Source organism: Peromyscus eremicus, chromosome 7 (genome assembly GCF_949786415.1).
Source record: "Peromyscus eremicus chromosome 7, PerEre_H2_v1, whole genome shotgun sequence".
Classification (NCBI taxonomy): domain Eukaryota; kingdom Metazoa; phylum Chordata; class Mammalia; order Rodentia; family Cricetidae; genus Peromyscus; species Peromyscus eremicus.
This window is the reverse complement of record NC_081422.1, coordinates 11,108,577-11,135,936: the sequence shown is the minus strand read 5'-3', so window position 1 is coordinate 11,135,936 and position 27,360 is coordinate 11,108,577. Positions and strand designations below refer to the sequence as shown.

General features: G+C 47.2%; 1 protein-coding gene across 1 annotated transcript in view; it reads left to right on the top strand.

Moving 5' to 3' along the window:
• Piwil4 (piwi like RNA-mediated gene silencing 4) overlaps positions 1-24,787 on the top strand; it is a 37,496-nt gene extending 12,709 nt beyond the window's left edge. Inside the window, exons 7-20 of the mRNA XM_059267337.1 lie at positions 192-389; positions 1,737-1,848; positions 6,680-6,803; positions 7,755-7,872; positions 8,910-9,021; positions 10,579-10,763; positions 13,247-13,319; positions 15,611-15,811; positions 16,902-17,005; positions 19,675-19,745; positions 20,943-21,096; positions 22,840-22,968; positions 23,427-23,574; positions 24,614-24,787. Coding sequence (XP_059123320.1) covers positions 192-389; positions 1,737-1,848; positions 6,680-6,803; positions 7,755-7,872; positions 8,910-9,021; positions 10,579-10,763; positions 13,247-13,319; positions 15,611-15,811; positions 16,902-17,005; positions 19,675-19,745; positions 20,943-21,096; positions 22,840-22,968; positions 23,427-23,574; positions 24,614-24,730 — 1,846 coding nt within the window. The 3' untranslated portion in view covers positions 24,731-24,787. The remainder of the gene's footprint in view (positions 1-191; positions 390-1,736; positions 1,849-6,679; positions 6,804-7,754; positions 7,873-8,909; positions 9,022-10,578; positions 10,764-13,246; positions 13,320-15,610; positions 15,812-16,901; positions 17,006-19,674; positions 19,746-20,942; positions 21,097-22,839; positions 22,969-23,426; positions 23,575-24,613) is intronic.
• The last annotated feature ends 2,573 nt before the right edge of the window (positions 24,788-27,360 follow it).

The window sequence follows — 27,360 nt, the reverse complement described above, 5'->3', positions numbered from 1 at the left end:
GAAAAACGCTAGCATTTTCCGTCAGTAACTGGAATAAATGGTACAAAAGGAAAAAACAAAACAAGAAAGCCGTGACCTCCAGAGAGTTAGAATGAAAACTCACCGTGTCAGCTTCGTTACAGGCTTTCCCGGGAGTATGTTTTAAATATTAAGTACTATGTGTGTGTGTGTTTTTTTATCTGTCTCTGAAGATTGTCCCTGTGGCCTGGGTTTGCCATTTCTGTGTCCCAGTTTGAAAGCAGACTCCTGTTCAATGCTGACGTGAGCTACAAAGTCCTCCGAAATGAGACTGTTCTGGAATTCATGACTGATCTCTGCTTCAGAACCGGCATGTCCCACTTCACTGAGACATGCCAGAGAGAGCTAGTGGGGCTCATTGTCCTTACCCGGTAAGGGCTGGCCCCTGACTTCTACCTAGTCACATTGGCCAGAGTACTGGGGGACAGGAGGTGGGGGTTGTTGGTTGGCTCGCCCCTGTGGAAGGCCTGTGTGTTCCTGAAGTCACTTCTGATTTCTGGACCACCCCAAGTCAACATGGCTGGCTCTATGTTTTCTCTTGCCGCCTTCATCTTCCACCCGGCCCTCAGTGGCCTGCACTGTGTTGCTCCAGGACCTCTGCCTGGTTCCCAGTGTCTGCTTCCCCCCCCCCCCCCCAGATCTCCCCACACCCAGCTCTGGAGCTCCTGGTGGCCCCGTCCCCTCTCTGAGAACCATCCACCCTCCTCCGGCCACTCCCTGGAGTGCTTTGCTCAGGGTGCCTCTTCATGGTCATTGTGTTGTGTTACAAGACAGAGTGTGTGCTTGCTCCCCTGCTGCACCCTGAGATTCTGAGGCCTTTTAGACAAAGGGTGTACTTCACCCCTTTGTAAGTTCCTGGGTTTATCAATGTAGTTTACCCTCAATGAACAGTGAGCCAAATCAAACACGGACAGGTTAGGAGTCTTCCTGGGTTCTCAATAGCTTGTCAAAGACTAATTTCCCTTCTGGACCATCCCAGTGACTAGCCTGGTCTGGACTTTCATCTTGGCGCTGGTTTCCTGGGCTGAGCAACAAAAGGGTGGCCTAGCTGAGCCTAGGTGAAGGTGAACCTTCCCAGGCACAGGAATGCTTCCTCTGCCCTCCCATGTATATTTTGATGCATTAGCTTGCCACGCTCTTTTAGAGACACCTTGTAAGGTATGTGGAGCTCTGGGAAACCTGCCTTAGAGGTCTCTGCTGCAGGCCAGGCCATAGGAGATCATACTGCTGAAAGAGCAAAAAGAACTTGGAACGGCCTAGCCCGCTGGTTCTTGTTTTGCTGAGGGTCAGTCCGACATGACAGATTAACAGGATTCCAGAATTGTGTGATTGGCCAGATGGATTGGTATTTTTTTTTTAACATGAGGACAACCTGGGAGCTGATCTATGACACCAGAGGAGGGCAGGGAAACTGAATGGAATTTCACCATAGGACATTTAAGAACGACTTACCTTGAGCTCGGCTCTGTCAGTGAGACAAACACTGTGGGCTGTGACTTGCTGAGCCCATCAGCTGGAATGCAGAGATCTGAAGAAGTCACACTCAGCTCAGTTACAAGCTGATTGTGTGGCACAAGGGTGTGACTAGGCTTATAGCACTGTCTTCCATAATCTCAGGAGTGGACCTTGTATTTTGAGTTAACTCAAGATTGTGGTGTGGTAGCCATGCACCTAAGGTGATTTGGCAAAGTGTTTTCAGAGTGTCTCAAATTTACCAGATACAACAATAAAACATACCGTATCGACGACATTGACTGGTCTGTGAAGCCTACACATGCCTTTCATAAGCGGGACGGCTCCGAGATGACGTATGTGGATTACTACAAGCAGGTAGGCGTGGTTCCTGTCTCCTTCCTTAGCCTAGAGACAGTGTTCCCTGCTTAGTTACTTCTCTTGTGGTTGTGACCTTTCTAACAAGGAGCAATTTAAGGGGAGACTGGTTTCTTCTGGTTTACAGTGCCAGGGGATCATTTCACCATGGTGAGGAGGAAGTAGGAGCAGGGTCAGGAAGCTGGCTGGTCGTACTGCAGAATGAACCAGATGTAGCCTCAAGATTCCCCCCTCCACCCCCTAGTGACCCATTTCATCAGCCTCACCTCCCAAAGCTTCCACAACCTTCTAAAATGACACTTCCAGCTAGATATCAGATGTTCAAATGCAGGAGTCTGTAGGGAACATTTCACAAAAGTTGACCACAACACTGTTCCTTCCAGAAAATTCCCTGAACTGTCACGGTAAATCTACCTCCCACATAACTCATTCTCTTACTTGTCCCTTCTCTACCCTCACTGTCTCTGGCTTGGCTAGGACCCCCACCCTGCCTCCTGTATTCTTTCTTCCTGTAGTAATCGGCCTTAAAATCACATCTGATCACGTTACACCAAGCTTTGATGTGTCCATGGCTCTCCTTCCTTAGGAGTCAGTTGTAAGAGTCCTTGTGGAGTTTGATCTGGCCACTGCGTGCTCGCACTCTCTCTTGCTCTGTCTCTGTGTCTCTCTCGGTGTCTTTCTGTCTCTCTGTCTTTGTCTCTCTCTCTCTCTCTCTCTCTCTCTCTCTCTCTCTCTCTCTCTCTCTCTCTCTCTTTGTCTGTCTCTCTGTGTCTCTCTCTCTCTCTCTGTCCCCCCCCCCCCATCTCCCAAACTATTCTGGGTGTGGGAGTACTGGCCTTTTGTGGCTCGTGACTCAGTCTCCCCTGTGCATGTTCATGTACATCGCTTCCTCTTCCCAGATACCTTTAAGCCAGACAAGCACTGACCAACCTTCAGTTCTCAGCCAGGCAGCGTGTCTCCTGGGAGTGTGGGGTGCTAGCCCGACAGGCTTGCTATCCCTGAACTCAGCATCATTGCTGGGTGCAGGCCTGCCCCCTCCCCTGGAATCTCTCCTCGAGGCATGCTTTGAACTATTTTTGGGCACCTTAGGTTGTCAGCTGAGTTCCTATCCCATAGCAGACACTCAAGAGCCATTTACTGGTGGAGTCTCTTGCCGCCTCCGGAAGCTCCGTGTTCATTTACAATCTGTTGCCCTTTCTAGGCTTCCGGAAGAGGTGCTTTCTCTGTAATCCTTTAAATCTCACAGCGGAATTGAAAAACAGAAAGCAGACTTGATCCTCACCCATCTCCTGGAAAGGTTCTCTTCCTCCTTAGCCACGTTTGGAGACCCGCTGTGGTGGCTCCAAGTCCTCTTTAGTTCTTCCTCCTGGAAGTGTCGCTGGTCCGGCATCTGGCTTTGTCACTACAGAAATAGCACCGTCAGGGTCTACATCACTCACTTTCTCAGCCTCAGTGGCTTTCAGTGGCTTTTTTCCACCTTACTTATCAGTAATTTTTTTTCATGGGTAGATAGCTACACATCTCCATGATGTATATTTGGGACATTGATCCATTGTGTCCCTGAAATCATTGTTACGTGAAAGAAGCGAGGCACAGGAAGACACCACTGCACAGCTTTCCTCCGGCATCTGAAACGGGTGGGCTCATTGGCTTAGCGGTGCGACTGAGGTTGCCAGAAGCCAGGGAGGGCAGAGTGGAGGGAGGTGAGAGAGACTGGCTGGTGGAGAAAGCCACAGTCAGGCAGGAGGAATGCATGCTGGCATTCCACGCCGAAGCGGGAGGCTGACTACAATGAACAATACTGTGTTGTGTATCACAATGACATTAGACCTCCGTGACCACGCCCACTGTCTGACCTGACTGCTTGGTCACATCCTCGTGGCTCTCCTCGTGGCTCTCCGCTGAGTTTCAGGTTGATATCTGTCGGTCTCTTTTGACATGGTTCTCTTCCTTCTCTTGTCGTTCGCTGTGGCTGCTCTCCCCACTGTAGTTTGAATCTGCTCCAGTAACTGGCCTAGCCTCCATTTCCGAATTGCGCACGCACTTCCTGACCGTGTTACTTGCCTGAACGTCCTGCTGTGGTCTCAGTTGGACATCTTTCACGCACCCATTCCTTCTAAGGATGGTGCATCTCAGCTGGAAATGTCTCTGCTTTCTTCCTCCTCCTCTTTGCCCTCACCTCCTCACTGAGTTGCCACGGGATGAGCTCTCCACCTTTACCGTGACATTCTCTCTGGAACGCCTCCCTAGCCTAGTCCACTGTATCGCTCGGTGTAGGGCCCCATTGGGTAGGTGATGTTGTCAGTCCTGTGGTCTCCTTGCGTCCCTTCTCCCCTCACGGCCTCTGCCACTGGAGAGAGCTTTCTGGAAATGTTGCCCAGGCATGTGGTTAAGGACATAAGCCTCCTCGAAGTGAGAAGGGCATGGCTCTAGCTGTGTAACTTCGGCCAAGTCGTACACTCAGAGCTCAGTGAGGGACCTAAAGCTGCCTGTTAGGGAGTTGTATCTACCTTTACGGTGTAGTGTGAGCAGTTAGCATGGCAGTAGTGCGTCCAGTGCCTTCAGCCTAATGCTGCACACTGTACTCACAGGCAGGTGGTGGAGACCCTTGCCACCCTCCTCTTCCTCATCTCTAGAATCACAGCTTGGCCCATCCCGCCTTTTAACCTCATCTCCCTCGGTATCACGCCCCCCCCCCCCAACTCATCCATCCTGCTGTATCCCTGTCTACATGCTATCACTAACGGCCCAGGCCCTGTGCATGTGCCTGAGATCCCTGCATGGAGCCACACTGTACCTTTCTCTTCTATCACCAGGTCAGATTGTAGCTTCAGGACCAAGTGTTGCCTAGTCTGTGACCAGCTTTCTGACTTGACTTTCTGTTACTCACACAGAAGGCGAGCAAGCCCCAGTGTATCACACTGTTTCTGGGCACATTTTCTTTAGAGTGGAGGTGCCTTTGGAATCCTGGTGGCGCAGTAAGGCATCTTGTACATAATATGTGCTCTGAGTGTGCGCATTAAACCCATACTTGGTTAGACGGTTGGGTTTCTGCGCCACACCAGTGAATTGGTTCTTTTTTGAACAAATGTATTTTAGGAGCTGTCATTTTCTAAAAAGGGCACTGTGAAAAGACCCATTTCTTTTTTGTGGTGAATTGGCTTGCTCTGTGTAGTTACGGAGGAAAGAAAACACAATCACGTCAGATTTCAAAATGTCTTACTTTCTGAACTAGGAAATGCATGCTAAATTTCTATTTATTTTCAGAGTGGAACACATTATCTTATGGAAAATACTTGAAAGTTCTTAGACAGTTGGGTCCAGGGAGCAGGTAAAAATCTACCTTTGGACAGCCGCTTCAGCAATGCTTGCCCTGCACCATGAGTAGGGGACCCTCCTCCCAGGTAGCCCAGGTCTGGCAGAGCTGGTCTGTAGGATCTATTACTCTTGACTGTTCTCTGTTCTTGGACTCTGCCTCCATGAAGCTCCCCTGACTTCCCAGCTCAAGCCCTGTGGTGTGGCACAGAGTTGTGGGTCAAATCCCAGCTCTTCAGCTGTGGAGCCCTCAGGAACTCATTTTGAGGGCCCGCGCAGGGTCTGTCCCCATGGGTGTGGTCTGTTAGGTGTGCAGCTTTGCTGTGTAGAGAATGTGGTTAACAGAAAAGCCAAGGACTGTTTCTCTCCCATGTCTGTGTCCAGCTCAGTTTCTGAGAGGAAGAAAGTGTTCCAGCAACCTATACTGAATCAATGAAGTTTTGTATAGACTCTTTTGAGAAAGGTTTCTCTGAACAGTTTCCCTCAGTATCCGCTGTGCTCACAACTGTAACCCCACATTCCTGAGTTGGTCTTCATTTTAAAGAGTAAAAAGTCCTTATTGGACTAGAGAAAAGTTTGCATAGTATGCCCATAGTTATCATCATGATGGCCAATAAAACATAATTCCCAGGTATTTTGTAGATTATAATTTTATAATTCTAGTCCTGTCATTAGTTATACTGGAAGTTATTATTAGTTATGATTTGCCTTTGGAAATGAACTTTTGGCAAGGTGAACTTCACGTTTAGGAAGGGGACAGAGAGGAGTGTTACCAGACAGCTGCTGAGGACTTATCTTAAACCACACACCGGGTGAGTGGTTCACCTGCGAGCTGCTGGCACCCTCATTTCATAGAAGTGCACAGAAGAGCTGGGTATCAAATTCCCCCGTCAGTTCTGAGCTGCTTCTACTTCCCTGCTGCACAGTACCATCCTGGGCATCAAAGACCCTCGTGCTCTTTTGGGAAACTGAGTACAGTATAACCTCGGCCTGCAACTTGTATGTGGACGTTGTTAAGGTGAATTTAGGTGGGTAGAACCATGGAGCAAATGCTTCGGTCATAATGTGTATACAGGTAGCTGAAGGCTGTTCGGAATCTGGAGGAAGCCCAGAGGAAGCGGGGGATTAAGTCTTAAAAATGGTGTTGCAATCTAAGGGATAATACAGGGCCAGTGAGATGGCTCAGCAGGCAAAGACTGTCTGCCAAGCCTGAATGATTTGAATTTGAATTTTTCAGGATTCACGTAATGGAAGGTGATGCCAGAGTACACAGTTATGTCATGACATAAATGCATTGACACATGCATATAACACACTACACTAGATTAAAATGTAATTCAAAATGAAAGATAATTAAAGGTAGAAAAAAAAATGAGTCCTGGAAAGAAAGTTGTAAGGAGTGGTAAAAAGACTTACTTAGTGACTCGTTTGGGGGTTTGTGTGTGGCTTGTAACCAAGGATGCCCCTCTGCTCTGTCTCCAAATTTGCTGTCCCTCATTAATCTTGTATTTTATAGCAATACAATATCACTTTATCTGACCTAAATCAGCCCGTGCTTGTTAGTCTGCTGAAAAGAAAGAGGAATGATAACACGGAGCCTCAGATGGTGCACCTGATCCCGGAGCTCTGCTTTCTCACAGGTAAGGTTTATGTGTAGAGCTCCACTGGCCTCCCTTATGTTAGCTGAATGCCAGAGTGTTCGCATAGCCAGGGACAAGGGGCCCTTTAAGTGGCTTAGACAATAGTGAGGCCAGCGGAGGGTGAAGTGCCCTCTGGAACCTCTTTCCCATCATGCATTCTACTCATAAACTTGCTGCCAGACCAAACTCTGGGTAATTTCCAGAGGCCAAACTGCCTTTTTGCTGTGTTTTTGAAGTTTACTGGTTGAGGAAATCACATGACTTTTTTTTTTGGGAGACCAGGCTACTTTGTTAGAGTGAGACCAGAATGACCCCGAGTTTCTTCATGCACCAGTTTCTAAAAAGCAGTTCTCACTGTCTATATATAGAACCCGCCTGAGTGTCATTTCTCACTATATAATAGAGCCTGAGTGTCTGCCTGAGCAGGTGCTCCTAACTGCTGAGCCATCTCTCCAGCCCCCAAATTTATTTATTTTATTATTTTATGTATATAGGTGTTTGGCCTGTGTGCATCACGTGTTTCTGGTGCCCAAGGAGGTCAGAAAGGGTACTGGATCCCCTGGGATTGAAGTCACATATGGTTATAAGCTGCCGTATAGGTGCTGAGAATCGATCCTGGGTCCTCTGGAAGAGCAACAAGTGCTCTTAACAACCAAGTCATCTCTCCAGCTCAAAATTTCCTTTAAAGAAAAAGAGAGAGACAGTTTCACTATGTAACCTAGACTGACCTTGAACTGACTTTGTAGCCCAGGCGAGCCTAGAACTCCTGAATGCTGGGATTATAGGCGTGTGTCACCACACTCAGCTGTTAATACTCCCGGGGCTTGCCTCTCCACTGGGCAGCGTTCCGCAGGTGGCGCGTCTTACTAATTTGAATGGGAAGCATGCCTAGGCAGGGCCAGCCCTTCTGCCTGTGGGATTTTCTCCGTGGCTTTTGCTTGCTCCTCACAGGCCTGTCTAGCCAGGCAACCTCAGATTTCCACCTGATGAAGGCAGTGGCTGAAGAAACTCAGCTCAGTCCTGTGGGACGGCAGCAGCAGCTGGCCCGGCTTGTGGATGACATCCAGAGGTACAGGCCACGTGCTCTATTGACAAGACAAGCCTCTTTGGTTCTCCCAGCAGGTGTAGCCTGTGGATTTTCTGAAGCTAAATTATTTTTATTGTGTTGAACATATTTATTCCTTAATAATTTCATATACATGAAATGTATGCATATGTAATGTGCTTTGATCACAGTCCCCTATGATTGACCTTTCTCTCCCACTGAACCTCTTTCCAAGAAGCCCTCCTTCTTCCATGCCTTTTTGAGTTGCCTACAAAAGGTGGGTGTATTATTTGATAAAGGACAATTTACTAGTGTCCTTGCCCCTGAGGAATGTGATTCCCTCTCTCCCAGCAGCCATTGACTGCCCAAAGCTCCAGGAGGAGGAGCGAAGGCGCCTGAGCCCCTCTCCTGTCCACATTAATGGGCCCAGTCTAGTGCAGGTCGCCCCCTACAGTGCATTCACGGGTACTGCAGTCTTGTCTCTTCTAGAAGATAAAACTGAATTCCTTTCTCCCCATCCTTTATCATTCCCCCATCCGCTCCCGAGCCAAAGTATTCAAATGTTCCCAGGAGAAATCTGCATATACCAACTCCAAATAATCCCTCTGGTGAGTAGTTTGTTCAGGGATGGTATCTCACCTTCATTGGCAGTGGCAGGCAGTGCTGTGTAAACATTTTCAAGTCTTGCCGTTTTCAGTCTTTACAAGTGCATGATACAGTATCTACATTTTGCCTTTCAGGAAGCCAAGCCATTTGAAAAAAATGTAACAGTGTGCTCAAGGTCATCTGTTACTGAAGGGTAGCTACAGTGAAGCTGGGTTTGCCTTGGAACCCCTGTGCCCCCTGCACGCCTTCCCTCCCTTCCTGTTTTCGGTGGGACATAATTCTTTTGAGCTGCCAAAAATAAATATATTTTACGTATATCATGAGAAATAGGGGCCAGAAACCCTAAAGATAGAAAATCAGCCCTGAATAATTCAGCAAGTTACTGTTGTATCTGTGATATTTAAAAACCTCCAGCAGACATTCACTGCAGTGATTGTAACTGATTCTGTTTACAGGAACCAGGTGGCTCGATTTGAGCTTGAGACCTGGGGATTGCGTTTTGGAAGCCAGATATCCCTGACGGGCCGGGTAGTTTCTTCTGAAAAAATACTGCTTCAGGACCACACAGTGAGCTGTCATTCTCTTTTCATTTGAAAGTGTTCGCTTGAGTATGTGTACGTTTGCTCACTCCCCGGAGCGAAGGGGCCTGTGAGACGTGTTAGGCAATGGCCCTGCCCTGTCTTTGTCTTCTTTTGATTTTCTCTTTGGTGTCAGGTCATTTGTGTGGACTTAGCGGCATCCAGTGGGCATGGCTCAGGTATTTTTGTAATTGCTATTTCAAACCATTGCAAGCCACACAGGGCTGCCTATGACCAGCTGTCACTCTTAGGCAACTAAAAACAAACAAGCAAGCACGATCCCCCAAGTAAATTCTAACTAATAGAGTTTTAATGGCTGGTATTGTCCAGTTTCACATAGAAGGTCAGCGGTTCGTACAGTCCTCACCTCTCGACACAGTGCTTGGGCAGAAGTGGGCTGAGACATGAGAGAAATCACCCTTCATCAGGCTTTGCTTGAAGAAATGAAAGGGGCATCAAATGTAGAGGCCCTTGATTCCAGATGGCTGTGTCATCAGCTTCTTGTCCTGTGCTTTTCTGAAGCCAGACCCTAAGGACCTAGTGAACTAAAGGTCTGCAGGCACTTTGTCCTGGACCATGGTCTGCACAGAACAGCAGCAGCAGCAGCAGCAGCGAGGCAAGTGAGCCGGGCTCTCTGCACACTGCAGTGAACTTGGCTCCCAGTGTAATCACTTAGAGGGTCAGCCTGCCCTTCCATTTGTGTGTTAAGGTTTCCTGGAGCTGCGTCCCAGCCATGTACCTGATGCCGGTGGCAGTGGCTGGAACTCAGTGCTTGGTGGAAAATGCCGAGCTGTCCTTGTCCTTGCTGTCTGTCACTTGGCCCTCAGCATCTCTCTACTACCATTTCTCAGTTTGTAGAAACTGTGAGAAGTATCACGTTGCTTCTGCAAAATGAGTGGTTCTAGTCCTGGGGTGATGGTTCTGTCCACCCTGAGTTCCGATCTCCAGCACCCACGTGAAGCCAAGTGCAGCACCGTGAAGCCAAGTGCAGCAGTTACACCTGCAATCCTGCTGCTGGGACACAGAGGCAGGGGGATCCCTGGGGCTTTGAATCTGTGAGTTCTGGCCTTTGAACATACACACAAACATGCACACAGACACACACATGAAAGCACTATTGGCCTCCTCTCTGCTCTTGTGTGTAGCCGTTTCTCATTAAAACAGACTCCCTTCCTGCAAGCCTAATCCACCATAGCACGATGAACTTAGAGGCCAGCAGTCATTCTGTCCAAAGGGGACACCTGCATGCCTGAACGCCCATGAGAAAGGACAAGCAGAGGTGGAGGGAACACTGGGCTCTCTTCTTCAGTCAGACACCAGCAACATAGCTCATCCAAGGTTGCCTACACAGGGCCCATCAGCCCTTGCGTGACTCCCGATGCCTCTACTCCCCGGAAACCCATGTGTCCTCTTAAGAGGAACAGTGCCTCCTCTTCAGAGGAACAATGCCTCATTTATGTTTTCAGTTGTTCTGCTGTGACAAACATTTTTAAATTACTCTCTGAATAGCTTCTTTCAGTCCTCTCGTGCTCTTGGTTTTTCTCAGTGCCAACCTGCATCTGCTGCTAATTGGTCCAAGGATATGCGCAATTGCAAAGTTCTGAGTTCCCAGCCTTTGAACAGATGGTTGATCATATGCTGCAGCAGGGCTGAGAACTTGATTGAAGCCCTCCTGAGCTGCCTGAGGAGAGTTGGAGGTCCCATGGGGTTTAACGTGGGCTACCCAAAAATGTGAGAATACAGTGAATTTTTTTCATGTATTTATTTGGTTTGAAAGTTGGAAATGATGCCTGGCATATCTATAGAACATTCATTTTAGAAGTGTTTCTTTTTAAAAAATTTATTTTGTAAAAGTATGTGTATGTCTATGTATGTGTAAGGGCACGTGAATAGGAGTGGCCATGAAAGGCAGAGGTGTCAGACCCTCCAGAGCTGGAGTTTAGAAGTGGTTTTGAATTACCCAGGGTGAGTGCTAGGAAATGAACTTCAGTCCTCTGCAAGAACAGTAATACATGCTGTTAACTTCTAAGCCTTCTCTCTAGGCCATCAGCAATATTTCTTAAAGTGTCAAAAATAATCATAATGAGTTAGACTTTATGTTTATTTAATTGCTTGATAAAACTAAAATTTAGGGGCTGAAGATGGCTTAGCAGTTCAGAGCATTAGGACCGGGTTCAATTCCCAGCACTCCCATGCAGCTCACCACTGTATGTAACTCAAGTTCCAGGGGATCCGATAGCTTTTTCTTGACTCTTAAGGCATCTGGCACACATGTGGTACACAGACATACATGCAGGCAAAACACTCATCTACAGAAAACAAAAATACGTAAATCTTTAAGAACCCTAAAATACATTTTACTATCTTTGTAGAAGCTTGTTTTATAGGCAAGTCCTATTCCCTCAGAATCTTTCTCCGTTAGTTGGGTATACATCCTGAATAAGTCCATGTGGTGCCCTCTCTACTTTAACCTTTCAGGTCAGTTATTGATAAAACTTAGTAGCAAACGTGATATTAAAAAGTAAACATTGTACTTCCTGGCTGGCTTGATAGATCTTGGGCTTCAAAAAGTTACAGTAAGATTAGTGTTTAGGACCGGGCAGTGGTGGTGCACACCTTCAATCCCAGCACTCGGGAGGCAGAAGCAGGTAAATCTCTGTGAGTTCGAGGCCAGCCTGCTCTACAGAGCAAGTTCCAGGACAGGCTCCAAAAGCTACACAGAGAAACCCTGTCTTGAAAAACCAAAAATAAATAAATTAATAATAATAATAATAATTAATGTTTAGATAACTTTCTGACAAAACAAACAAACAAAAACCCAAGGCCATCCTTTCATACCTCCAGCATTTTTGGAGTAACTGCCGTGCACTAGATACTCAGTTGGCCGCCAGGGATGAAGAAGAAAAGGACCTAGGCCTACATGTGCACACACACAGTCAAGCTCAAAACTAAATACTGTTTTTGCCATGAAACTGACCCTTGATGTGCTGGTAAAGAGCCAGACTCCTCTTACGTCTTGTGGGAAGTTACTCCTTAAACACACAGTAACTAGCTAATTACGTCAGCAGCATGTGTACCGTCCAAGCCACAGCTCTTCCCAAAGTCTCATTTTACACCACATTAGAATTCTCTTATCGTCGAATCTGCTGACAAATCGTCAGGTTCGAGTGTCCCCTTCTCTGGTTTCTCTGAGCCAGGAGGTAATGCAGCAGGATGGCAGAAGTCCCAGTCAGCACACCTGGACTGCTAGAGCAGGCTTTGGGTCACACAGGCTCAGCGAGCAAGCCTGTGCCCGTGTGGTTTTGGATTTTTCTTATATGAAAGCCTATTTTATTCCACTTTTTCTCATCTGTGAAGTATCCATTTGCCTGCTGTAGTCACATGCCTGGCCTCTTTCAGCTAAAATATTTGCCCGGTGACGATGAGTGTGTCTGAGCTGGAGTATGAGCTTCCGAATTGGAAAAGTCCGAGCCACTGAATTACTGAAACAGTGCTTGCAATCAGTCCTTCAGGTGGCTGTTGGAAGAGGTCAGGAGGCTTGCCACCTGCTGGGCAGCTGTATTTAAAAAGGCAGTTGACCCCTGAGACTCTTCTCTCTCCCTCTCCCCACCTGGTTGGGGGCAGGGCAGATGTTTTATTTCATGTGTAGAGAGTGGGTTGGCAAATGCCTGTATGTAGGAATCCTTCCTGTAGCCTCTGGCTCCTGATACAGTCATGTAACTGACAAATACTTGCTGACTGATTGGCTGATTGGGGCTGGAAAGTACAGGCTTCCTAGGTAAGGGAAAACACTGTCACCAGTGCCCCTTTTGTGATTTGTATGGATTAGTCAAACACCTCGGCCATTAATTAATGATTCCTGAAGCATTCCTGAAGAATCTCGGTTCTGCTTCAGACGTTATGGATTTGAAATTTCACAAGTTCATGTTTAACCCAATTTTGAATAGCAAAGCTATTAATTAAGGGGATTCTGTATAATTGAGGAAATTTCTACTTACATTAACTTTACCATGCTAACAGAATGGTTGTTGAGTATTTTGGCACATCATGCACTGGAGAAACAACATTAGATCTGAGAGGTTTTCGTTTTTCTCTAAGGATTCTTTTTTTTTTTTCATAAAATGACTGGTCTGTTGAAGAGCCCATCTCTGCAGTTTCGAACACTCCGTGATCACACGTTACTAAAAAGACAATTGAATAATCTTTCCATGTAGCATAAAAGTAGATGAACAACCAGCAGCATTCCTTCGAGCCATCCAGCTGCATGTCAACCCTGATGTTCAGTTGGTAAGTGTGGGATGTGTTCTGGGTTTTAGATGTATAATTTTATATTTTCTTGATGTCTGAAGTCTTTTTTTTTTTTTTTTTTTTTTGGTTTTTCGAGACAGGGTTTCTCTGTGTAGCTTTGCGCCTTTCCTGGAACTCACTTGGTAGTCCAGGCTGGCCTCGAACTCACAGAGATCCGCCTGGCTCTGCCTCCCGAGTGCTGGGATTAAAGGCATGCGCCACCACCGCCCAGCCGATGTCTGAAGTCTTAATAAAGGTTCTGAACATACTGTCTGTCTTAGTCAGGGTTACTATTGCTGTGAGGAAACACCATGACCGAAACAACCTGGAGAGGACAGGGTTTGTTTGGCTTATGTTTCCTCATTACGGTTCATCACTGAAGAAAATCAGGACAGGAACTCGCAGATGGCAGGAACCTGGAGGCGGGAGCTGATGCAGAGGCCATGGAGGGGAGCTGCTTACTGGCTTGCTCCCTTGGCTTGCTCAGCCTGCTTTCTTATAGAACCCAGAAACACCAGCCCAGGTGTGGCCCCACCCACAGTGTGATGTTCTCCCCATCAATCACTAATTAAGGAAATGCCTACAACCCCATCTTTGGAGGCATTTCCTCAACTGAGGTTCTTTCCTGTCAGGTGACTAGCTAAGGTGACATAAAACCAACCAGCACACTGTCTCATGATGTTTTCAAATTACTGGGCATTTCCCTCAAAATACTCAAAGTAGAAATGCCAGTATTTTTTAACCAATATTTGATATTCCTAATTCTAGTACTTCTAAATAACCTGCTACTGTTCTCTCAAGCCTTATTCATGTCTACATATTCTATAATTTGTTGGGGTCATCTTTTACGTATGCTTTAGGGAACTTGGCTCCCATCTCCTCCTGCAGTGTTAAGGTATTTGTGGTCTTCACAGTAGTTGGGATTCTTGCCAGGTCCTAGGTATCTTTTAGTTCCCTCATCTTTGGCAAGTGCCATTTTTCCCTGCATGGTGTGGCCCTGCGGGGCATCTGCAGCTACCTAGTTTCCCAGAATAGTAAAATGAGCATGTATGTGTGCCACTCTGCGTAGCTGCTTGCCTGAATTTGGTGTGTGTGTGTGTGTGTGTGTGTGCACACGCGCGCGCGTGCTCATGTGTATGTGGTATGTGTGCATGCTTACATGTTTGCCTGTCTGTGTGCATGCCCTTGTGTATGTGCCTATACACTTGTATGCACACCCACATGTGTGCATGTATGCCTGTCTGTGTGCATGTGCTTGTTTGCCTGCAGGTGTGTTTGCCTGTGTATATGTGTGTGGACGTATGAATGTGTGTGTCCCTATTCCTGCTTTGAATGCACGTGTAGCTGATTTTGAAGACTGGGGCCAAAGCATGATTTTATCACATCCCAGGAAAGTTAATGTTTCTTTGTTAGTAGAAAGCTTTCTACCTACAATAAAAATTTGTGTTTTACTCATCTACCATGCCTGGGCCCCTACAGCTAAGCCATGCAACTGCTCACATGCCTGTTCAGTTCCCCTGCAGACTACTGTAGTTATCTCTGTCTGTTACAGACAGACAGACAGACAGACAGACACACACACACACACACACACACACACACTATTCAATGGATCATATTTTAAATGAAGGGAATTCTCACTCTAAGAGCATTAAATTCAGTGAATGCCAAACTGTAAAGAGAAGGACAAGCATGCACAAAAATCTCTCATGGTCTTTCCCAGAACTCAGAGTTCCTGACAGTTCCTGTCATGTTTTGGAACCCTTTGAGGGTATGTCACAGGGTGTCCTTTACTCTTGACTACTCTTGGTACAGATGTCCTAAACACAAGGCCACTGTACTACAGAACTGTAGGGTGGACAGCTAACCACTGGAGAAACAGCATGCAAGAAGGGGATTCAAGGAGACTATTCAGGTCAAGAGAGGATGAGGAGGAATCATGGATGTGTCCGTGAAGCTCAAATGCCTGTGTAGCTGACTTTGCCAGGGTGATGGGGACAATTGGAGAGAAGCTGGCTGTGCAAAATGGCATTTCAAGTGGTACAGATTCATTTATCAGTGGCTCCATGGCCACTTAAGGGATCCACAGCCATGTTTACTTTTGCTCTGTGGGAACATAGGACAGATGATATCTAGCAAATCTGTGCTTTTGTCTTGACTTTTCTATCAGACCTGTTCAGAGAATGTTCAAACATCTACCAGGATGTTTGGAGAACTGTACTTTCATGTTGCCCATAAGCTGTTCACAAGTGTAAGTGGCTGGATTTGAGCTGTTGTCATTTTGCTTTTAGGTGATGTGCATTCTGCCTTCTAATCAGAACAACTATTACGACTCCATTAAAAAGTATTTGAGCTCTGACTGCCCGGTCCCGAGCCAGTGTGTGCTAACCCGGACCTTGAGTAAGCAAGGGATGATGATGAGTGTGACCACCAAGATTGCCATGCAGATGGCCTGCAAGCTTGGCGGCGAGCTGTGGGCCGTGGAGATTCCAGTGAGAACTGTCACATTTTCCTTTTTCATCACCTGTAGTTTTCATGTCCAATTAGAGACAGTATCACATGATCCCAGTGTCTCAGTCCCCTTGATATCTTGGGGGCTGGGGCTGGTTCTCCGATCTCCTGAAGATGCCCAGTTTCCTTATATAATTAATTGGTGTGTATGTGCAAGAAGTCCATGAGTGTGACCTGCAGGCTTTCAGTCAGCTCCAGATTGCTTCTAGCTGTTAATACGATGGGCATGAAAACCCGTGACCCTCTGTGGCCCACTCTTTCCGATGTGTGTGGTTGAGCTCCCTCTGCATTATGGCATCACACAAGCCTTGGCAGAGAAATTCCAAAAGGGGTAATACACAGCCCCTCCTCGCAGGGGGCTTCTGCTTAGCTGTTAATGGACGTCATGGAAGAGACTCTCAGGTGTCACAGACCTGGAGGAGGACTGATTTGGGTTCTCCTGGCTGCCCTTTTAAACCCTGTCCCATGGCCTCTACTTTTACCTGTGTCCAGTGGAATGTGCCTTATCAGAGGGACACGGCCTGCTGTCTATACCTGTGTCCAGTACAGTGTGCCCTCTCAGAGTGGCCTTGCACCCTGAGGGAACACAACCTGCTATCTGGACTGCCCACCTGTGGTGGGAACTCACCGGCTGCCTGGTGAGTGAGGAAAATGAGAAGGGGCAATATTCCTGTCCCTCGTACCTCCTCAACCATGGCAGATGTGGGCATGTGTCTACCACCTCAGCATAGCTGAGGATCCTCAGCAAGCAGACAGAAAAACAGGAGTGGGGTTCATCTTCAGATCTTTGTGACCAGGTAGGGGATGAAGGGATTGTCTCCTTCGTTGCCCACCTTCACCCCTGTCCACTCCTAGGGAGGCTGGTGGTCATTTAGGCTCCTCAGTGAAGCATCTATCATAATCCTCCATCTTCCATTCTTTGGTTTCTGGTTTAATCATCTGTTCCATCTGGAACTTGATTTTGACACATAGCTTAACTTGAATAATGTGGTAACTAGAGAGTATTTTAAATGCCATTGTTTGGGAGAAATATGCTCATGCCATTAAATCATGACCAACTTGCTTTAACAGTTGAAGTCCCTGATGGTGGTTGGTATTGATACCTGTAGAGATGCCCTCAACAAGGATGTGATGGTCATTGGATTTGTAGCCAGCATTAACTCCAGGATCACCAGGTACTTTAAACTCCTCCTAACCCTCTGAGTCGCTTTAGGACTGCTTATATGAATATGTGTTTAGGGATCACACCTTTGGGCTGGATAACCTATTAGAGGCTTATCCTGGAGAATCTCAATCTATCTATCTCTATCTCTCTCTCTCTCTCTCTCTCTCTCTCTCTCTCTCTCTCTCTCTCTCTCTCTCTGTTAAAAGTTATTGTTAGAATATGCTTTAAAGTTTAAAGTAGCACATATTAAGAGTATAGACCAGTGGTCCTCAACCTGTGGGTCACAACCCCAAACAACCCTTTTACAGGGGTCTCATATCAGATATTTACATTACGATTCATAATGGTAGCAAAATTACAGTTATGAAGTAGCAACGAAATAATTTTCTGGTTGGAGTCACCACAACATGAGGAACTGTATTAAAGGGTCTCAGCGTTAGGAAGGTTGAGAACCACTGGTGTGGATGTTTCATTATATTTTCAAACATATAGAAAGTACTTTAACCAGTCAACCCCATTATTGCCATTATTGTTCTGTCACATTCTTAATGTTTTATTAATTTATGTATGTGTACAGAAACACATATGCCGTGGGGTGTGTAGGTTGGAAGACAGCTTGCAGTAGAAGACATTAGTTGGGTCTCTCCTTGGACCATGTGAGCTCTGGGGATTGAACTCAGGCCCTCAGGCTTGGTGTTGTCCTTCACCTTCTGAGCCATCTCACCTGCTCCTCCACCAGATTTTTCATTATATGTTGAAGAACATATGGCATACATACCAGTCTGTATTATGTACTCATATTTTAAATATCGGCAGTGAAGTTAATGAATTACATAGTACAATGTGATTGGCTCTATTAGAGTAAAATGAAGCCTCAGTTTTAAACCAGTTTCACACATTCACTGGGCGGGTTATTGTTTGTATTCCAGCCACATCCCTGGATCATGAATGCATGGAAATTCTTGTGCATGTTGTTATAAGTCGGTGAGAAGCGCTCTGTGACGTGGGCACCTCATTATCATGTAAAGCATCTTAGTGTTGAACACAGATTGCTTTTAGTTCTGCCTGATCTACTTTTTACTTTGCAAGCGGGGCCCAATTGTCTAGTTTAGCTACAAGTCCCATAGTTACCCAGTAAATGGGGGAGAGTGACAGCGGCTGTTTCATAAGGCTTCTGTGGAGGTTCTATCAGATCGATGCTCCAGACATTGCAGCCTGCAGCGAATGCCTCCGTACACGCAGTTATTTTTCTTGTCAACACTTGCAGATACTTGATGAGTGGGGCGCGTAAAAGGCTGTTAAAATCAGGACAAAGATAGAAAAGCCTTGAACAGGCTTCTGGCTCTTGTTAAATTGTGGCCTTAAGATTACTTCAGGATTTGCAATTAAATAATATATTTTGAGGCCACAGCAGCTGCTTACAAAATCTTTGTTTCCTGGTCTGAGCTGTTTGATGTACACCATTAAATTAGTGGTAGGCATGGATACAGGAAGAGTAAACACCATGCTGGCACGGACACCACCCATGCCCCACTGTCAGTTATCAAGCAGATCTCAGAAAGTGCCTGCTCTGCCATCCTGATGTCACTCAAGACTCCTGGTTTGTCAGTCATTGTGTTACCTCAGTTACAGATAGTCAGGGGACAGCGACAGCAATGGCAAAAGGTGTTAGTCACTTCCGGCTGGTGTGAAAGAGTCTGAGAACAACTCTTCCAGGAGGAAAACCTGACTGGGCTCCCGGCTGCGGAGGTGTCGGGCGGGCACTTGTCACCCAGCCCCATTGCTCTGGGCCTGAGATGAGCCTGAACATGAATCTGCACTCAGCATAGCTGCTCACCTCACGGCAACGAGGAGGCAGAAAGAGGCCTTGGGGATTGGGTCTGCAGAGAAAGACACACCTTTCAAAGGCATGCCCCAAGTGACCTTCCTCCAGCAAAGCCTCCTTCCTCAGAGCACATTCAGCTGTTAGGTCAGCTCAGTGCCGTGGATTAATCCGGATGCAGTTAGTGCCCTGGTGATAGAATCACTTCTCCATAGCCCCACAAATTGAAGAGCAAGCCTCCAACATACAGGCCTTCTGAGGAGACCCTTCATAGCCATATCCTGACACACTAAGTCTTGACTTTCATTTTCCATGTCCCTTTAATTATCAACTATCAAGATCACCTTTCAAGTCCCTACAGCTTAATCTTGTTGGGATGGTAATTCTAGAAGAGGCCTCTAGGACTGGGTTAAAGCTCGAGAAATCTTCGAACATGCTACAAGCACATGTGCTGAACTAACACACTCTTGCAATCGAGGTGTGAGTTTGTATCAGCATGCACTGTGCACCAGGTACCCTTCTGCAAATACTTCACGTGTGCTACAGAACTGAATTCCCACCACTTTAGGAGGTGCTAGTGACTGTCCTTAAAACTCTCCCGGTGCAGAGAGAGGAGTTTAAGTTCGCGTTTGTGTTAAGGTCACATAGCTGTTGGATTTCCTGGTCAGGGTTTGATTCTAGATCTCAGCACGGAAGGATGACTTCAAGCTAGGAAGAGGACCGTTTAGTCTGATTGTAGCAGACAGCATACACAAAGTTAGGAGCCCTGGCTTTTGCAGCTGGCATCTGTCTCTAACTTAATGGACGCATTTTTAGCTGGATCTGGAAATGACGTTAAACTTTTGCGGTTGTTTCAGGTGGAATTCCCGATGCGTTCTTCAGAGAACAGCAGCTGATACTGCAGATTGCCTGAAAGTCTGCATGACTGGTATTCAATGGGGTGGGCTCTGGGGCCTGCTCCTTCACGTCCCAAATCCACAGACTGATGGCAGCAAGTGCCCAAACCTGTCAGCTCTCACCCAGGTGGAGATCTCCACATCTGTGTGCTGACTGACAGGCTAACAGATGTGTAGTGTTTATGTCGCCGTGTGTACTGAGCACAAAGCCAAGGGTGAGGAGTGTGCGTGGCTCCCCAGGTGGCCCTGGCAAGCCTGCACTGGGAAATGAGGATGATAGAGTCCGCACGGGGAAGACCAGCCTACCTCCCCGAGGATGGGCATGCTAGAAGATAAAGTGTGGTAAGGTAGAGGAAGACAGGAGATAGGAAAGGAGGGGCCATGTCCTCTTCAGAGCCCAGCCACTTTTGGCTTTATCCTGTGGTCCATATGCATATCTGCCCTGTTCCCATCTCTAGTTTCCAGCCTGTACACCTGAGGGGTTGGGATGTCTTTTAAGTGAACATGATGATTCTCCTTGGGCTTGCTCTGGGAAGTATGACTAACTTCTGTCAAGCCAAACCAATTTCCTAGGCAGTAAAAAGTCTCCTGAAATAAATTATGTAATATATACACAAAAAGGGATGACTGCAGCCCATTACTTTGTCCTCATTTAAAAACTTGGCCAATGTTAGTCTCTCTCACGGGGGATTGCTGTCTGGTGCCTACTCTGAGGCAGTTTATAGTCAGAGTGGGTGGAAATGCTTCAGACTCCATCCCATCTGTGACAGTTAGCCTCAGATTGGGAGTCGGTGTGAGGAGCTGTTCTGAGAGAACTCCAGAGTCATTTCCTTGTGTTTTCATATTATTCTCATTAGGGAAGAAAATGATACAAACACATCCAGCCTGTACTGAGCAGATTCGAAGACTTAAAGTTAAATTAGTGTTCATTTGGCTTTAGGCACTTGTGTGTTTCAGGAATTAAATTTTGATTTGTCACTTAAATATTCAAATTTGGCTAAAGAAATATGTTACATTTAAGAGTATATTACACCACAGAAACCCTTGTGATTGCTCAAAGAGTAGAGATGAAGGAATAGTCTTAGTTAGCCATATATATATTATAGCAGATACAACCCAAACTAAGTCTTGCCATTTTGCTGTGTTCTGAAGAAGTGAAGTTATTTAAACATGATGTTATTTTTTGTAGCCCTGGATGACTTTTCTCTCATTAACATCACACTCCCCAGGCGCTCTCAACAAATGGTACAAGCACAACCATAGCTTACCCTCACGGATAATCGTGTACCGAGATGGCGTGGGGAATGGACAGCTGAAGGCAGTTTTGGAATATGAAGTCCCACAGCTGCTGAGCAGTGTGACTGAGTGCGGCCCAGGTGCCAGGTATTCTGTTCCCTCATTCTCCGACACTTATAACATATACACCTGCAGTCCTGAATGTGTGGTTTGTGAACATGGCTCTTATTTTTTAGACATTGACGTTTTGCTGTGTTTCTGTGGCATACTGAACTTGGATGGGTTTTCCTGAGACTGGGGTGTAGTTCAGATGGTCTGATATCAATACCCTGGTGCTGTACTGTTTGGGGAGCTTGAGTAAGGCACCTAGAGGGAGGCAGGCCTCTTTCTGAGCAGCTGGCAGTGTTTCCAAGAGTTAGTGAGGCTCAGAGTATCAAAGATGCTGTATACGTATTAATACCCCATGGGGGTGGGGCTCAAGTCAACACACAGACAGAGGTTCTGGATACAGTCACCAGTGCACAGAGAAGTTATGACTGGGGTGAGGGAGCCTCTCTGCAGGCAGAAACCAGACTGTTTGGATCATGCAGTGCCCTGGTTATTCTTGAGTTCTAGATCCAGCATTGCCTTAGGCAGTTTTCTTCAGTGATTCTGTGGTGGGGCAGATGCAAGGAAAATCCTAGAATGGGAAAGCAAGAACAATGTTCTCAGATTCGTGTCTGAAAAATTCTTAGGGGTCATTTTATTCCAGGCAATGCAGGTCTGTGTCTGGACACACACCATTGCGATCAACCAAAGCCCACAGTCACCAGCCACAGAGAAATGGTCTTGGCCTCGAGCTGTTACTGGTACAGATGTGGGGCAATGCCACTTGCAGCTGTAGCCAAACTGGTAGAGGGATCTGTTTGCCCCTCGCCAGACCTCAGGTGACTGTATCTCAGCTGAAAGATTAAAAATAAAAATGATGTCATTGGTGGAGGTAGGTGGATCCCGAAGAGACGGTGCTAAGGAGTGCTTAAGCTAACATTGAAGTTTCAGCATAGGTGACATTTGTAAGCACTTATTCATTACTCCAGAGCATCGCTGTCAGCAACAAGAGTGCCATGAATACTGCCCACAGCTTAGAAAAGGTCTTCACCTCCGAAAACTGCTCCAAGTGAACCTTCCCCCAAGTCCTCCCATGACAGAGAATACTGGAGTTGGCCTTGGTGTTGTGAAATATGTTTAGCAGCTGGCCAGTCAGCATTTGTTTTTCCTTCTTCCCCTTCCATTCAGCCATCTGTCTGTCTGTCCACTCATCCATCCTTCCACCCACCCGCCTAAGCCTGGGTTTTGCATGACTGAGGAGCTGGAGGGATGACATAGAAGGGGTGAAAGTTCTTCTTGGCTCCTCAGAGATGAACGGTAGAGAAGGACTCGGGTAGAAATGGGGTGACTGTTGCTAACACAGGGGAGTCTCCTGTAGGATAATTCTGTGAGCTCTTCCTTAAGATTCAGCTGAAAATCTGAGTGACAGAGGCCTGCAGGCCCACCCTGGGCAATTAGTGAGACCTTGCTTCACAACACCAGCGGCGGAGCTTGGCTGGCATGTTCAAGACCCCTGGTTCTGTCCCCCATACAGAAAGAAAAGGCAGCTGGAGTCGCCCGTTCTTCTGGCCTGTTCAGTGGTGTAAACTAGGTGGTGGCCTAGTTCACTTTTGTTACAAATCCAATACACCCTAATTAAAATAATTGTCTAGAGAATGAGGATCCATGGTTGATTTTTCCTTTGTTTTGCAGTGTTTTTAGAGTGAATTTCTAGTCATTTCTCTTACAAACTGGCCACATAGCCACACAGCAGACACCGAGGCTCGGCCTCAGTGCCCTCACACCCACCTTTTCGGTTTGCAGCAGCAGCCGACTGTCAGTGGTCGTGGTCAGGAAGAAAAGCTTGCTGCGCTTCTTCACCGAGACGGGCCACACTATGCAGAACCCCCCAGTCGGCACGGTTGTGGACTCGGAAGCAACACGCCCTGATTGGCAAGTGTTACTGGAAAACGTGTGTGTGTGTGTGTGTGTGTGTGTGTGTGTGCGCGCGCGCGCGCGCGTGCGTGCCCATGCTTGGGGGTATGCATGTGTGTGCACAGGTGTGCATGCTCATGCGGAAGCCAGGGTTTGATAGCAAATGTCTTCCCTGATTGTACTTCCTTGTTAAGACGGTCTCTCACTGCATCTGGAGGTGAGGGATTGGCTGGGTGGTCCCTGCTTCCCCAGGGCTGAGATTGATGGCAGGCCTACGACCACCCCTGAGGTTGTTTGTGTTTACACAAATGCTGAAGGGTCCAACTCAGGGCCTCCTGTCTGCACAGCAAGTGCTTTGCTCTCCTGACGAATCTCCCAGCCCCGGGAGACGGACTTTGCACAAGCACCCTGCGTGGAGTGTTTGTTTGGCCGTGCTTTGTGACTCCTTGTCTCCGCTCCTCTGTGTTTCCCTGCAGGTATGACTTCTACTTGGTCAGCCAGACTGCTAACCGGGGCACAGTTAGTCCCAGCTACTATAACGTCATCTATGATGACAATGGCTTGAAGCCTGACCACATGCAGAGACTGACCTTCAAACTCTGCCATCTCTACTACAACTGGCAGGTGAGTGTCTTAGTCAGGGTTTCTGTAGCCGACGAAACACCATGACCAAAAATCAGTTGGAGAGGAAGGGGTTTATTCGGCCTACACTTCAGCATTGCTGTTCATCACTGAAGGAAGTCAGGACAGGAACTCAAACAGGGCAGGATCCTGGAGGCAGGAGCTGATGCAGAGGCCATGGAGGGGAGCTGCTTACTGGCTTGCTTCCCCTGGCCGGCTCAGGCCCCCTTCTCATAGAACCCAGGACCAGCAGCCCAGGGATGGCACCACCCACTATGGGCTGGGCCCTCCCTCAATCATCACTAAATGAGAAAATGCCTCACAGCAGGATCTCATGGAGGCATTTCCTCAGCTGAGGCTCCTTCCTCTCTGATGATGCTAGCCTGTGTCAAGTTGACACAAAACCAGCCAGTACAATGAGCAACAGCTGTTTACTGAAGTGTGTCATTAAAAATTACCACCTGGGACTTGCCATGTCCTTTCCCTCCTACTCACAGAGAGGAGTAGGTACATGAGTCCTTAAATCCATGGGAGGAGGAACCTGCTCTGTCAAAGAAATAAAATGGCAGGAAGCAGCTCGGCAGCCCCAGGTTCAGTCTCCTCAGGACTTTATGATACTCATTACCTCAGGCAAGACTGGGGATAGTGGTCTTGTCAATTCCATGGTACCCATGAGAGACGTGAAGCCAGGACGGATGTGCCTGGTGAGGATAAGAGTCATGGGCCTGCCCTTATTATTAGGCAAGAGCCCAAGACGCAGCTTTGCTCTGAGCCCCTCTAGAACATGAAGCTTAGGGTAGGCCTGTAAGCCATGTCTCCCAGCTCCCACACAGTGAGGCAGACAGAAGCCCCTCCATCCCATCCTGCCAGTGAGCGTAAGTTTCCAGTGGGTGAGGCTGTCCTCTGTCGGTTGAATTGAATTATCGTTTATCTAGGACACATTCTATTGGGTAAGTAACGGTAGGTGAAAACACTGTTTAAAAGTGACTTTGAAGGACAAACAAGTTTATCTGTGCAATGTTTTCACTCCTTTCCCTCCCAGGGCTTAATCAGTGTTCCCGCGCCATGCCAGTACGCCCACAAGCTGACCTTCCTGGTGGCACAGAGCATCCATAAGGAACCAAGTTTGGAATTAGCCAACAATCTCTTCTACCTGTGACAACTGAGCCAATCGCATGGCTCGATGGAGATGCCAAAACAAACAAAACAAAAACAACTCAGTTACTGTGTTTTGTACAAATCTGCCAAAAGCTCAAGGCTCTTGCTCCCTAAAGAGGGTTGGGCCTAATTTTAAGTATCAGGGAGGGGAGGTTTAAAAAAAAGGCAGCTGAAACAGTTCAGAACAAACCTATGCCTTCTACACTGTGTCTTAAAAAAAAAAAAAACAAAAAAAAAAACACCACCAGGTTTTCTTACGGCTTTTTTCATACATATATGTCATTTGACTTTGTCTTTATTTGTTGTTGTATTTTTTTAAGCAAATGCTTGAGTGAATTCTCACTGTGGCTTTTAGGATATATAACCACAGTTAACCAGGTTCTAAAACAATGTTATCTTGGTCTTTTAATGGTGGGTAAGTGGGATTTAACTTCCTTCTGGGGTTACCAGAGTTTTTCTAAATATTGTAGAGCATTTTGTAGAGTAGTTTAAGTAATTATTGCAAAATAAAGAAAATCTAAGCATCACATGTGTGTTTATTGTTATTTGAACTTGGAGTTTAAGTAGCCATATCACAGACACGCCCACTGGACCTCTCTGTCAACGAATGTTCTGTCTCTGAAGCAGGACTCAGCACTTGGTCTGCTGCCGGATCTCATTGGTCCAGCAGTGGCGCCCTGTGCTGGAGCCCAGCCTGACTTCCTACTCGGGGAAGGTAGGAGCCACAGGCCTGAGGGTGCCTGTGCCTGTAGACTTGGCCTCCCCGACTGTTACAATTAGCCCCCTAGTGGAAGACTCTATATCTTCACACCAGAGCCACCTCTGGCCAGCTGTGAAGGGTGCCCTTCTCTGTTCTCTTTCCAGATCACCAGTTTTTCCTCACTGACCATTGACATTATAAACAGGCTTTTCTCTCCTGTGTCCTTAAAAAGAAACTGTCGTCCTCTGTAGCTAGCACCCACTCCTTTCCTCCTCTTCACAGACTTTTTTCCAAGTACACAATTCCTTGGTCTAATTAGAATTTCATCACAACCACTACATCAAATCTGCTCCCCCCAACCCCTCCCTCCAGACAGGATTTCTCTGTGTAGCCCTGGCTGTCCTGGAACTCGCTCTGTAGACCACCTGGCCTCTAACTCAGAGGTCCACCTGCCTCTGCCTCCCGCATGCTGAGATTAAAGGGCTGTGCCACCACTGCCCAGCTCCAAATCTGCTTTATTCAAGGGCTCCATGGGCTTCCACTTGGGTAAGTGTTAAGCCAGATGTCATGTGACAGTATTTGGCCATTTGGTGTTCTCCTGGCCTCCCCTGCACCACCACTCACCTCTGCTCTGCAGAGCCCCCCCAACCCTGCTCACCAGCACTCCTCTGTTGGAGTCCTCCCTGCTCACCAGCACTCCTCTATTGGAGTCCTCCCTGCTCACCAGCACTCCTCTGTTGGAGTCCTCCCTGCTCACCAGCACTCCTCTGTTGGAGTCCTCCCTGCTCACCAGGACTTCTCTGTTGGAGTCCTCCCTGCTCACCAGCACTCCTGTTGGAGTCCTCCCTGCTCACCAGGACTTCTCTGTTGGAGTCCTCCCTGCTCACCAGCACTCCTCTGCTGGAGTCCTCCCTTTTAATTTTTTTTAATTTTACATACCAAACACAATATCCCCTGCCTCCTCTCCTCCAGTTCCCTCCCCACACGTCTTTTCTACCCCCCCCCCATTCCACTCAGAAACGGTAAGGCCTCCCACAGGAGTCAACAAATCATGGCATATCACATCCAGGCAGGACCAAGCTCCTCCCCTCTGCATCAAGGCTCAGTGAGGCATCTCACCATAGGGAATAGGTTCCAAAACACCATCTCATGTGCCAGGGACAGATCTTAGTCCCACTGCTAGGAGTCCCACAAACAGACAACTGTCACCCACGTGCAGAGGGCCTAGGTTAGTCCCATGCAAGCTACGTAGCTGTTGGTCCAGAGTCTGTGAGCTCCCACTAGCTCAGGTCAGCTGTCTCTGTGGGTTTCCCCATCATGATCTTGACCACCCTTGCTCATATAATCCCTCCTCCCTCTCTTCAACTGCTCTCCAGGAGCTTGGCCCAGTGCTTGGCTGTGGATCTCTGCATCCATTTCCATCAGTTACTGGATGAAGGTTCTATGATGACAATTAGAGTAGTCACCAATCTAATTATAGAAGAAGACCAGTTCAGGCACCCTCTCCACTATCACTAGGAATCTTAGCTGGGGTCATCCTTGTGGATTTCTGGGATTTTCCCTGGTACCAGGTTTCTCCCTAATACCATAATGGCTCCCTCTATCAAGATATCTCCTTCTTTGCTCTCCCTCTCTGTCTCTCCCCCAACTCAACCATGTCTCCCTCTTACCATCCTCTTGCCTTTATCTCCCACTTCCCTGATCCAAGTTTACCCAGGAAATCTCATTTATTTCCCTTCCCAGGGCGAACCATGCATCCCTCTTAGGCTCCTCCTTGTTACCTAGTTTTTCTAGGTCTGTGGATTGTAGCCTGGTTATCCTTTGCTTTACATCTACTGTCCACTTATGAGTGAGTACATACCATGTTTGTCCTTCTGGGTCTGGGTTACCTCAGAATGACTTTTCTTCTAGTTCCATCCATTTACCTGCAA